Here is a 13357-nt window from a genome sequence, read left to right on the forward strand (position 1 = left end):
AAGCAATTAAAACTCATGTTTCAGTGCCCACTAACTGCTATTCATTTGCGTTAGGCGTTTTTTGCTATTACATTTTTTTATTCAATTATTGGTCATATATGCATTTTAGAATCATTAATTTATTTGTTTTTCTTTTTATTTTCGTTATTTAATGACAGCATAATATTGAATGTAATGAGAATTTAATGAAACGTGTTGAAATAATACTCGATATTGTACAAAATATATTTTTTATTTTAACATTTTCATCAATTACAAACTATTTTACAATTGCAATTCTTACAAAATATTTCAACTTTAACATAAAACAAAAATAATTTGAATCAAGGTAAAATAATTAAATGATTCAAACTTTCGTGAGAAATTCTAATAAACCGATATAAAAACGGCAACTTCAACAACAACACCATCGACGCTTTGGTATCAACAAGGTTTGATGACGCCGGCGCACCCCGGGCCCCCCGCCTCGTCAAGACGCGCCCTAATAGTGCAGGCGCGCAGTGAGCGACAGGCCGCGTCCGCGGAACAATACCAGTCCCATTTACACTGAGGATAGGCTCGAAACTAGTCGGTGCCGCCACCGGACGAATATACGTGAGTTTTTTAGACGTTTTTATATCAGTTTATAATTAAATAATTATTACTAAGAAAATAATAATATGAGAATAGATTTTATAGATACGGTTGAAAAAATCTTAAATAAGTTACATACTTTTTCCTTAATAAAAAAACGGCCTAATATTATAATTGTGGTATATAAGGGGCAGTGTTATTTATTATTTGATATCATTTGTTTAATAATTATTAAAGAAACTTAAGATTTATTGATACTACAGAATTAAACTAATGTAAACATGCTTTTTAATATTGCAAAAATTCATTGATGAAAAAAACCTACTAAAACATATTAAAAAAACTACAGCATGACATTTGAAAAATTAGTCTATAATATGCTCGTACACATTAGCTACCTTCCCGTCAAAGTCCCGTCATTAACGGCCCAGTCGTTTGGAAGAACCCAGAACAAATAGAAGCCTTTCGAACAGACAGAGAAACAACGATTTTATATGTTAGTTTTTTATAAGAAACGCAAATACGTCATGTGTATGAAATTTGATTCGATATTCAGACAATCGGACACTCTATTTACAATTTATCAACATGTATCTTCAAAACATTAGGTATGCGTTTTAAAAAAGGTATTTTTAATTTTTTTTCTGAACAAATTCGCTAAGGTAGGAAATGTTCGTTGTTGTTTTAATATGAAAGTTATTGATCCAAACTACCTAAAAAATGAAAATGAACAACATTAATGCATGAGCTGCAAGGTTAATTAATGATAATTTTAATTTGAAAAATCAGTTTTGATTTCATTCAAAAGCTTAACTTTGTTAATAGTTTACATTACATTTTTGTATGTACAGACTTGTGGCGGCCGCGGATGGGTCGACGCAGCGTAGATAGGCCTCCCGCACGATGGACCGATGACCTGGTCAAGGTTGCGGGAGTGCACTGAATGTGGCACAGGACCGGGCATAGTGGCAATCGATGGGTGAGGCCTACGTCCAGCAGTGGATAAATTTAGGCTGATTATGAGGATGATGTCAGACTTTCAATAACATTAAATCGAAACAAAATCTCTTAGTCTGCGTCAAATTGTTTTATAAATTGTGCTTATAATCTAAAGCCTATAGTAACATTAATTAGTTACTTCGTTAATTATACGGCTACTATCACCTTGTACTAATCCTATGATCGTTCATTTTCAAGCTTCCATTAGACAAAGAACAAATATCCAGTATATACATTTGTTACGTAACAACTAATTGAACGCCAATTGTTATCACACCCTCCAAAACATATGATTGAATAAAATGACAATTTTGTCCTTTACATAATTTACAATACGGAATAACAATCACTTTTACAACAATTTTTTACGTATCGTTTTTATTTCAAACAAATGCATTTCTAACAGGAAAAGTACATCAAATCAAGCATCAATTTTACCGTCTCCTTACTTACCTTAGTTATTTTATTATATTTAATATGTACAAAACAACTTTACATGCTAGGTAATACTGTCATTTAATGCAATTGTATAAAATGTTAGATTTAAATCTAGTAATCAACGTAGGAGGGTTGCGGCACGCAGTAAGGTACACCTTTAGACTGGACAGGAGTCTTCATTGATACGGGTCAATGGAGACTCCAATCCAGTCCAAAGTCTCTAGATGCGGAGCGGGAGCGCAAAGAAGGCGGCGCGTGAGGGGCGCCGCGGGCCGCATGTCAGTAATCCAGGGATTCCTCGTCGGGAGATCGTTTGCGGCAACACAACCGCCAAGCTGCACCCAGCGCACAGATGGCTAAAGCTATCGCCAAACCTGCGCCCAATGCTGGCGCCAACCAATCTCCCCCTATAGCACTTCTTGCACCTGCGCAAAGCTCAGGAGCCTCATCATGCAACTGCCCAAAAGGTATTCCACCTATCGCATCAAGATATCCGAGCCTACGCAAACTATCTTCAGAGTAAGACTCTCTCGCTCTTTTGTCTTCTGCGGTCCAGAATTTCCTCTCTGCGGTTGTGACGTTTGGACAATTCACCACACCGTTACAGATCAACCTCGCTGGAATGCACAATGCCTCGTCTCCAGGACAAATAAAATCACAACCTTGACCTGAATTAGATTTACTACCACCATCTGTTAGTCGTGACGTCATCAAAGTGCCATCCGAGTTTTTAGGCAAATGGTACAAACCGGTCCATGCAATTTTGAATGTAGCCCTTGCGGGTGAGGCACTACCGATGAATACGATTCGAATAGATCTAGTTTTTTCTTTTTCTATAACTAGAGGATCGTCTAAGGATTCAAATCCTAATTCTCCAGCTGAAAGAATAGGTAACTCTCGTGCTAATGATACGTTTTCACCACAAATTGAGAGATACGGTTCAATTCTCCCCGGCAGATAGATCTGAATGTTACCATCGTCACAGTGTCGAGATGCAAATTTGATGCTATCAAAATGTAACCAAATATCACGTTTTTCTTCGATTTCTAAATCCCATATGCATTGAATTCTCTTAGGGGGTTCGGTATAACCTAAAGCTTCTAAATGTGGGTATACAATTTCCCCATCTAAAGCGGCAGCTAGTACTGCGGGTCCGCAGAGTGGTCCGTGAACGAATTCATAACGAGCTTCAAATAACGGTGAAGGATTTTTAAAATAAGAAGCCGCTGCGTGAGCGTTGTCGACAATCAATTGCAAGTTTAAAGACTCTCCAGATGACACGACTCTGTAAGGTCTGGCTCTGGACACAGTATTGGCGTGTTTAGCACAAAGACAGGAGCCGATTGATCGCTGTACAGCTAAATGAAGCGGTAGAGGCGTGGTACTGATACCGCTTGACGTATTCACAACTCTGCCTCCTGGATGTGGTTCCCAAATTATTAATTTATCAGCTCGATCTTCGTAACAATTTTGACAGGAGACAGCAGTATAGGGATGTTCCTGCGAAATGAAAACAAAGTTACAAAAATTGACATTTAAATATTAACAATTTTTTTCATATTTTTATAACAAATTTTGAACAGACCTTAAAATTAACACTGAGTATTGTTAGTATAACTCTTGCGAATATTCTTTTATCGGTAACGAATCTGTATAAACAGTGTACGTCTTCTCCAGGCGGTGCTTGTTTGTACACCAGAGTATTGAGAGGTGATCGGAGACGACCAGCTCTTTGCTTCCATGAAGCTATAACTTCGTCACACGCAGTTCCTTGTACGGGCTCACCGAAACGTGTGTTGTTAAAGAAATCATAATGTGCCCAGTAGTAAAGCGATGACCTGAAAATGTTGTATAGTTAGTATTGATGTCATCTTTCGTGACTGTTTTGATGTTCTTTGCAAGTATTTGAAAAGACGTACCCACTATAGCTTCCAGTTTTGCTCTCAAATCGTACAAACATTGCATTGCCTGTGGAAACAAAGTCGTGTTTCTCCATTGGTCGGCTGAATGTGTCACAAAATGTTTTGATGATCCGCGCATCATCGGGCCGAGGTGCATCGTACAATGTGAGAGATTCTCCACAGTCACCATTCCATGGAACTATTGGTGACTCTATACGGTTAATACGGAAGCTGCAAAACATTTATTTTATCAGTATGAAATAGTATTGTACCAAATTAATTGTCGGAAACCTTAGCGCTGGAACTCACCTTGGAAAGTATAACCTGACCACTTGCCCGGGGAATCCTTGCATCAGATATGTACAAGATGTGTGCGGTGGATACCAGTGTGCTACTGACAAGAATATCCCCTCAGAATCTCCCGACTTCTTCAAAGATTCAGCAGTGAGCAGCCAGTCACATGTGCCGACTCGTGAGCCAGGCGCTTCCACGTGACCCGGCCAGTTCCCCACGTTGAAATGAAACCCAGTATTAAGTAAAGGACCTAAGAAATAAACAAAAGAATTAATTTAAAGTTACAACGTAAGAGGAAAGAAATTTAAAAATAGATGAAGCAGATTTTCAAACGTACGCCGATAGACACGTTACGTAAATACACGCTGACGCATAAATCTTTTAGAGGATAGTTTGGGAAAACAATAATGATGACTGATAACAGATAAACAGTCAACATACTTGATAGTGCAAAATATTTTTACTAATATAATATAAAATAAAAACGCAAACTCTTGCATTACCTGCTGGCGAGCTGACAAACTCTACGAACAAATCCTGGGAAGTGCCAATAATTGAATACGGAAACTTTCCCATGCCGCAAAATGTACCAATCACGGACGCTGACTCATCTTTTCCATCATAGATTCTTATATAGTCATAAGGACAATTTTCGGAACCTAAAACAACCAAAAATGTTATGAAAATGTACATACAACGAACACCAAATTTGTCGTTGAATTCCTGATAGTAATTTTTTTAGTATAATAGTAGTTATTACTAGAATACTAAAACAAAATTTACTAATTAAGGGTTGACAATAGAAAGGTATTTAAAATACGATGCAAAGATAATTCTGTAACATCAACACAATATTGTTTATCGTCACTTTTTATAGTTCTTCCTACTTCTTGATTTAATTCTATTGATAGGAGGTAACTTTGTAGCTAAAATAACAAATTTCGTATTCATGATTTAATAGTTAATCTCTATTTTATCCCATTATCGTTAAAAGGGAGAAATAACTTTCGACAGTTACTAAAAGCTTAATATCGACATGAAGTCCGCTGCCAACTATAAGCTTAGCGCCTATTATTGGATGAAGGTTATTTACGACTCAAATAAATAACAAGCTAACCAACAAGAAAATACTTAACAGCAAGAAAAAACAAACTTTCTAGATACATACCATAAAACGTAGTAATGAATTCAAAACATTAATTATAAATAAGGCAATTTACCTAAAGCAATTTGGCTAAAACTGATTCGATCGAGACACAACATTTTATAGTTGGAATATTTGTCCTAAACAAATGAACATGGCGGGATTCGAACCTAGGATGAGCAGATTACAAGTCAAGTACCCAACCCCGGAGTCACCAAGATTCAGGGTATTACAGTGTACAAAATATACGGGATTATTGTGAGTTACTTTATAGCCTTAATTTGTAGCCATGTTAAGTTATTTATTCTATAAAAATGTATAAAGGTGTGTAAAAAAACAGCTTTATACCTGAAGTTATTGGTCTCATGGGGCACGTCATTATGTTCTCGCAGCGTTGGCCGTCTATATTAAACTCTTCATTCTCTATGTACAGCTTTATGTAGGGCAGCCGTGTGTTCAGGTGATATCTACGAAATACAATTATTTATTTAACATTATTTTCACAACGAGCCACGATTAGACTGATTTAGGGTCCGTTACATTCCCCAAAGATCCTTCAACATGTACCCATGAATATTTTATACGTTATCATTTATTCTGCCTATGAGACTTTAAAATGCTTATTTTTGTATCAAACTTATTAAAATATACAGTTATAAAATTGGACAGACTGTATGTAAAATTAATTTCTTGAGCATGATGTATTTGCTTTACTGCTAACAAAAGACCATTTTTTTAACTTTTGTCCGTCTGTTTGTTTGTCTGTTCGCAAGTCCGCGTTTGTTCTGAGTAATATCTGAGATGGCTGTACAGATTTTGACGGGACTTTTACTAGAAGGTGTAAGCGGGAGTATTATACGACACTTTTTTTTGCGCTGCTCTGACAAAAGACGATCGCTAGTTCAACAGTAAAATTGTTTAGTTACACAAATCCACAACAAAATATATAAATGAGACATATGTTTTAGCACTTACCTGCAATGAAGATTTCTCGGGTACACTCCTGGATAGGCAGCGGATTGTACATAACACGTTTGAAGCCGACAATCCCGGAATACGCGCTCGCAATAAGATCTGTAGACGAAATAATCTCTTATGTAAGTTTGTAAAGCACTCGAAGGGCTTAGGCCGTGCCCTTAATGTAGGTAAGAGTATATACCCCATGCCACTTCGCCCCCGTCGACTCCGCACTTGATTATTTGACATAAATCACGCGCCTGCAATAATAGGTATCCGACACGGCTTTTCTGCGATTCGACTCGATTTATTCACCATTTCGGTCACGTTTCTACCGAAGTGGTGGGCTATTTGAAGACAGAAAATGATTCCGACGCTTTCTGTGACATTTTCGGGAGAGCCCTTTAAGTAATTGGCAACTTGGAATTTGATTTATTCGGGGCGCGAGCCGTTGAGATGATTTGTTGGATTACGAAGTCGTTTTGGACGATTGATTGGGGATACTGGAGTGCCTTTAATAATGGACTGCGCGAAATGTCCCATGAATATTTATTGTAACATCGATAGGCCAAGTAGCGTTAAAGGTACATATTCCTTTGTATAATTAAAAAAAAATTATAATTAAAAATTTCGACCTTTTTGGTGACATTTTAATATCACGGCCAGAAATGCTCGGGGAATTGAGCGGTAGATAAACAATTCGAATAATTGTTAGTTACATTTCCATCTGAATCAATTTAGTTGAAAAAACAAAATGGACGTTAGCAATTTGAATATCGAATTATATTTCAACGTAAATGTTTACACAACTATTATCTCATTATGTTTCTTTACGCTTCGTTAAACTATTTCATCAATTGTTATTTGCTCTGTAGCATTTGAATGGACAGGTTTGATTAATCCACAACATTCGACATTGCCAATCATTATTTCACTTATGCTTCAATGAATCGGGGATTCCCCATCAAATTGCAAAACGAACATCAAAGGCGTTTTGACGTGGACGTGATGAAAATTTTGGATTTAATCGTATGGAAAGCTATTCGCTATTGTCTGATTTGAATTTTAGACTTCACTAGCAACTCCGGTCCAGGAAAAAAGTATGTATGTAAAAATTATACTTTTAATTATGAATTCTACGAAACTAAATATTTTGTGTTATGTTTTAAGGGCCCCAGACTTCTATTAAGAGGTGAATTGTTTAAACATCGTTGGTGACAAAGTCTGTTATTCTGTTTACGATAAAGTGACCAAAATATATCTACGTATAAAATAACTTTATATATATAAATTAGAAACATACCCAGCAACAACTTCCCCTCTTCTGTTTGGATACAGTTCAGGATGTTGACCATAACGCAAGTAAACTTCGAACTGCTGTTCCGCTCTGTATACAAACAAACAAATATACCAAAAAGTTGACACAGTTATAAAATACTTAGATATGAGATAAAAAGATAGAAATTAGTAACTTAAAATACTAATTAATGCTATTTTTAAGAAATTCCTGGAAGGAAAGTTAGGAAGAAAATTTCTTACTAATATAATAAAGCGAATGTTTAGATGGATGGATGTTTGTTTAAAAGTATCTCCGGAACGATTCAACGACTCAAAGAATCTTGATAACATTTTGGACAGATGTAGAACTTTATCTGGAAGAACACATAGGCTACTCATTAAGTTTTTTTTTTAATTTCACACAGATGGAGTCGCGGGCATCAGCTAGTATGTATTATAAAATATTAACTATTTACAAATTGTAAATTTTTGTTATACAACTAAGAAAGAAATAAATAAATAACAAACCTTGAATCGAAACTAAAATATGTCTGGTCAGTAAAGTTGTCGGCGTGGAAAACTATTTTGACGAAATTAGTTTCCGATATAAAAGTCTGCGGCTGTTCAATCTCACCGCAAAATAATCCGGGCTCTTTTCTATTTGATACATCTGTTTTAGCATTGCCGTCAACAATCTGAAATAAGAGAAATAATCAAAGCATCTACTTAACTTTTTTTAACATCTCGACAAACCCACAATGGGTTTAAGTCACTTTTATTGTAAATTTGTATTTTATTCCTTGCTTATATAAATAAATAAATAAAATAAAAAAACCCTTCGAAAGCTACTGAAGCTGGTTTGGATTTTTTTTCTTATTTAAAAGGTTTGTTTATAATAGTTAGCAAATAGGCGTAAACTACAAATCCGTATCTGACGTAGAGCAAACTCTACAAACAATTTTAATGTCTGTGGTATAACGTTTTTTATTTATACAAACTCTCTTTCCCGTACGTGTTTAAATATAATAATGGTCATAAAATTTTTCGACTAAAAATTAAAATAAAAAAGTTCTTTTTGTTGTATTTCCACACATATAATAAGGGTAGAAATAGAGTTTGTAAAACATCTTTACATCGTATTAGAATTACTGGAGCGTCGGTGGCTCAGTGGTTAAGCACTTGACTTGCAATCTGCTGGTCCTGGGTTCGAATCCCGCCATGTACCAATGTGTTTTTCGATTTCCGATTTACATATGTACATTTAGCCGATGTTCTTACGGTGAAGGGAAACATCGTGATGCAACCTGCACATATCTGAGAAGTAATTCAAAGATATGTGTTAAGTCAACCAACCCACACTTGGCCAGCGTGGTGGACTATGGCTTAATCACCCTTAACTTAGGGTAGGCTCCAAGCCCTTCGGTGGGGACGTATAGTGAGCTGATGATGATGATGATAATTACTAAATCAAGTTTGCTTATTATTTGTTTCACTTATACATATTAATGAAGTCTTAAAATATATATTTAGAACACGAAAGCGTCACAATTTAAATTTGAGTTCAACATTTGGAGAATCGGTTATTATACGTCCAAATTAGTTGAAAGTTCGTCGGATATCATTCCCAAATTCCGTCACCCTTCATTCAAAAATTAATTAGCAGAATTAGAAAATTAACAACGAATTTCAAATTATTTTAGAACCCTCGTTCGAAATTCAAATGTTTTGCGCAAAATTTAATGATGACAATTTTTAGACCCTATTTTAAATATAATCTCAATTAAAATTTAATTAAGATAAGCAATCAAGACCCGAAAACTCTAATTAAGTGAGCAAATTAAGAAATAATTAAGTACAGTTAAAAAAAATATTTTCCATTAAAGCTTGCTTTCTCATAATATTTAAAATATCACGAACAGATAACTTACGATAACTAATAATAATATGTTTTTATTGATTATTTCAGCAATGCAAACCGTTTTTTTTTGCATACATAATAAACACAATTAAATACATGGCATATAAGGTCCTTCACACACAAAGCAACATACATCGTCGAAACTAACATTGTTTGACTCCGTCGCGTTAATCGCGTTGCGCGCTCCGTACTCGTTGCGATCTTGACAAACAGGTTGCGAGCGACTGTCTTTACCAATGACAGATAGTAATATCGGCGACGCTCGCTGCGTACATTTATACGTTTTATTGCTTAAGTTGCTTAGCGACTAAAATCAGCGGGTTTCGGAGATTTATGAGCCTTGTGTACGAAGGCCTTAATTATAGATTTAGGCGTTAAACATTTTATAGTACGTGTTAGGTATATTTTTACCTGCATGTAGCCCTTATGACATGTAGTACCGTTGATCAACGTGCCAACTTTGAATTTCTTGAACCTTATCCTAAGAATCCAATCTTTAGGAGACCCACGGAAAGCTCTGAACCTGTTGATAAACCATATTTGTTCTCCATTTAAAAATATATTATGCATAAATTACAAAAGTATTTTATTAAATACAAGACTGGTCAGAAACTGGGTTATCTTTCTTTATTCAGTGGTTAAATTGTCTCTGAAAATGTCCCTTTATTTTAAGGTTGACCGAGAAGTTAACACTTAGGGAAAGACAAGAAAACAGATAATTTAATATCCTGCTTACCTATATGTGCAAGTGAGTGGTCTTCCGAAGTTGTCTGCGGTTACAGGAGGTGACGACACATCTTCATAGATTTCTACAGTTTTGTTGCAGTGGTCCCGTTTCGAATCTACAAAAGAAATAAATACAGTTAAAGAAATAAATTCGTTACCCACTTAGGAGTTTAGCCACTTATAATATACCATGTTATATGTACGATGTTTTCAAAAGTTTTTGACATTGGGTATGAAATAAATTTCCTTGAGTATAATTTTAAATAAACAAAAACATTTTTCTTTTTTAAAATATTCTAATAAATCTTACTTCTCTGAATTAAGCGGAGAAAACTCTTAATTTAGTCGGAATTACTAGCATTTCATCTAATTTTACTGTAGAGAAAATTCTCAAACTAAGTTAGCAGTACAGAACACAGTAAAATGAGCTTTATGCTGTTTGAAAAAGAGTATGTTATCGTATACAACTGTTACTTTAATCAGCTGATTGCTAGATAAAACTTTTATTCTGCTGTTGAGAACGCGATTCAGGCATTTCGATGAAACTAAGATGCAATAAAGTTATTTGAACTCGTATCGACAGACGTTTTATCTTTATTAAAATATTCAATAGCTTAGTGGTTTTGGTCTGTATTCTAAATCTGAACCTAATTATTAATTAGAAAATTAATTTAAAATTTTTTGACGTTGTTCGTAGGGTGAATGAAAACATCGTGATAGAACCTGCACATATCTGCGAAGAAATTTGAAGATATGTGTTAAACAACCATTATCATTGGGTTAGCGTGGTTAACTATGACCTACTCACCCTAAATTTAGATAGTTTCCGAGTTCCTCGGTGGTGACATTGCTAAAGAATATAAGTAATTATTTAACACGATATAAAGTTGATTGGTATTTACCACATTAAGAACTCTAGATAAAAACTTTTTAAATTATAAGCCTTTTTTGCTTCTACGATGGTATCTAGTCTATATTCCTAATTTCATAGGTTCGAAGCGATCGAAGTTATTGTAGCGAGTTTACTTGCGAGGCAAAGCCAACAAGTTAAGAACACATTTACTTGCACGAATAAGCTTTTGCACGCGATTTTATTTTGTATCTATATTACATTTAGGACCTGCAAGAAAATTGCTTGGCCTTTTTTATTAAAATTACTAGTTTTGTTACTATTATTACACCAATTCAAATAACTTAGCGCTTTATATTTCTCTTTAGCTCTATCTTTATGTACATAATTCTTCTGTGAGTGTGTATGTCACTGAACTTCTCTCAAACGACTGGACCGATTTTGATGAAATTGTTTATGTGTGTTCAAGGGGATCTGGGAATGGTATAGATTCACAATTTTGTCCGCTGGACAATGTTTTTTTATTTATTAGTAGTTGTTGATTTTGGAATGTTTTACATTGGATCCGACAGACGACGCTACCGTCGCAGTGTCAAATTTTAAATAATATTCGAATTAAAGACGTGTAGACAGGACAACGTCTGTCGGGTCCGCTAGTTATATATATAAATACTTTTTTCTGACTGATTTTCTTTTGTAAATCTTACTCTTATGGTCTTATATCAATACAGATTCTTATCGTTAATATACATTTTAATGTTAGTTAAAACACTTCAATTAAAAAACAAAGTGAAATTCAAATAAAAACAAACCTATTTTTATCATTACGATCTCTGCTCCTTTGACCGAGGGATTGGTTAAAGAAAGTCAATGAAAAGGGGTAAAGCCCTTAGAATTTCTAGACAAATTAAAGAAATGAAGACAGATGTAGTAAATATACGAAATACAAAGCCATAATTTATTAGATATTTTATTTGAAAGCTATTAATTTATTTAACGAAGGGATTACGAGCAATAATGCTCTTCTAGGTTTTATAAAATCAATGATAGTTGTTAATCTATCCTTATCTAAACTCTGGATACATTAATCTATCCATATTACAATGTAAAAGTCCTATTTAACCTCTACCAATTAACCATAACCACGAATTATTTATATTTCAGTATTCAACAAAATAATTCTCGAAAATTCAAGTATTCGAAAAATATTCCTCCGCATTCGACTCCGTAATCTCTTAAACCGCAAATATGTCAAAACGGTCATATTTAAGGATACTAAAGCTTTAAGAATTTTAAAGATATTAGTCCATTTTCATAAAGAAGCAATAACAATGTTTCATTTTTATTTTGGCCGAACCGCTGATGCGATGTATTCTAAAAATTTTATTACTCTCTCGATTCTATTTTGCGGAGTTTATTTGTAACACAAATAAAATATTATATATGTGGTTAAAAGGCATTCGCTAAGCTTCTCTACTGAATATAAACAACTGGCTGGTCGGAATATTGAACGATATTTGAGTTGCGTCGTAGAGTAGTTGAGGCTTCAACTTCATATGTTTCAAGTTTTGAATAACTTCGCCATTTTAAAAACTTCCTTGTACTCTTAGTTATTTAAAGTTCATCTATTCCATATATAAGACTAGCTGTTGCCCGCGACTCCGGTCATGCGGAATTAAAAAGAATAGTGGCTTATGAACTCATAGAAAAACACAGTCTAGACGAAAACTACCATACTGTGTTAGAAATATTAAACACTAAAGTTATAAATGCGTATGTTTATGGATGAATGGATGGATTTTTATTAGAAGGTATCTCAAGAACGGCCGCATGGATCTCTCTGAAATTTGGCATAGATGTAGCACATAGTCTGGAAGAACACATAGCCTACTCACTTTTTCAAGACCGCGTGGAGTCACGGGCGACAACTAGTTAGTTAGATTGTGCTTATGCAATCTAATCGATCTTCGAAAACTATCTTGTGTAACAAGAAACGCTGATTTCGATTGTTTTGAAAACATTATAATAAACGCTTTGCCGTCGTCGCAAAATTGTTCGAAGTCAATTCACCTAAGTGTACTTATTGAAGCCAATAAAATATTATGTTTGCGGTAGAGTTTGTCGATATTGCTAACTTATCGTGAGATATGTCGAGATAAAGTTATTTCATTTAATACGGATTTTTGCGAAGTTAAAATGTCTCAATCGAGTTCACTTTAAGGAGGATTTAAGTCCAAATAAAACGCTAGAATTGTTGAAAATATATTTGAAATATGCAG

General features: G+C 34.7%; 1 protein-coding gene across 1 annotated transcript in view; it reads right to left on the reverse strand.

Annotated features, from left to right (window-relative positions):
- Positions 1-1074: 1074 nt before the first annotated feature.
- The window catches only part of LOC106121547 (uncharacterized), a 53057-nt gene continuing 40774 nt past the window's right edge, over positions 1075-13357 (reverse strand). The window contains exons 2-12 of the mRNA XM_013317257.1: positions 10239-10344; positions 9914-10025; positions 8113-8279; positions 7610-7693; positions 6325-6423; positions 5698-5816; positions 4709-4864; positions 4221-4455; positions 3930-4142; positions 3596-3848; positions 1075-3510 (exon numbers count right to left, since the gene is read on the reverse strand). Of these exons, the coding sequence (XP_013172711.1) occupies positions 2290-3510; positions 3596-3848; positions 3930-4142; positions 4221-4455; positions 4709-4864; positions 5698-5816; positions 6325-6423; positions 7610-7693; positions 8113-8279; positions 9914-10025; positions 10239-10344 (2765 nt within the window). The 3' untranslated portion in view covers positions 1075-2289. The remainder of the gene's footprint in view (positions 3511-3595; positions 3849-3929; positions 4143-4220; positions 4456-4708; positions 4865-5697; positions 5817-6324; positions 6424-7609; positions 7694-8112; positions 8280-9913; positions 10026-10238; positions 10345-13357) is intronic.

The sequence above is a fragment of the Papilio xuthus genome, unplaced genomic scaffold (genome assembly GCF_000836235.2).
Source record: "Papilio xuthus unplaced genomic scaffold, Pxut_1.1 DF826945.1, whole genome shotgun sequence".
NCBI lineage: Eukaryota > Metazoa > Arthropoda > Insecta > Lepidoptera > Papilionidae > Papilio > Papilio xuthus.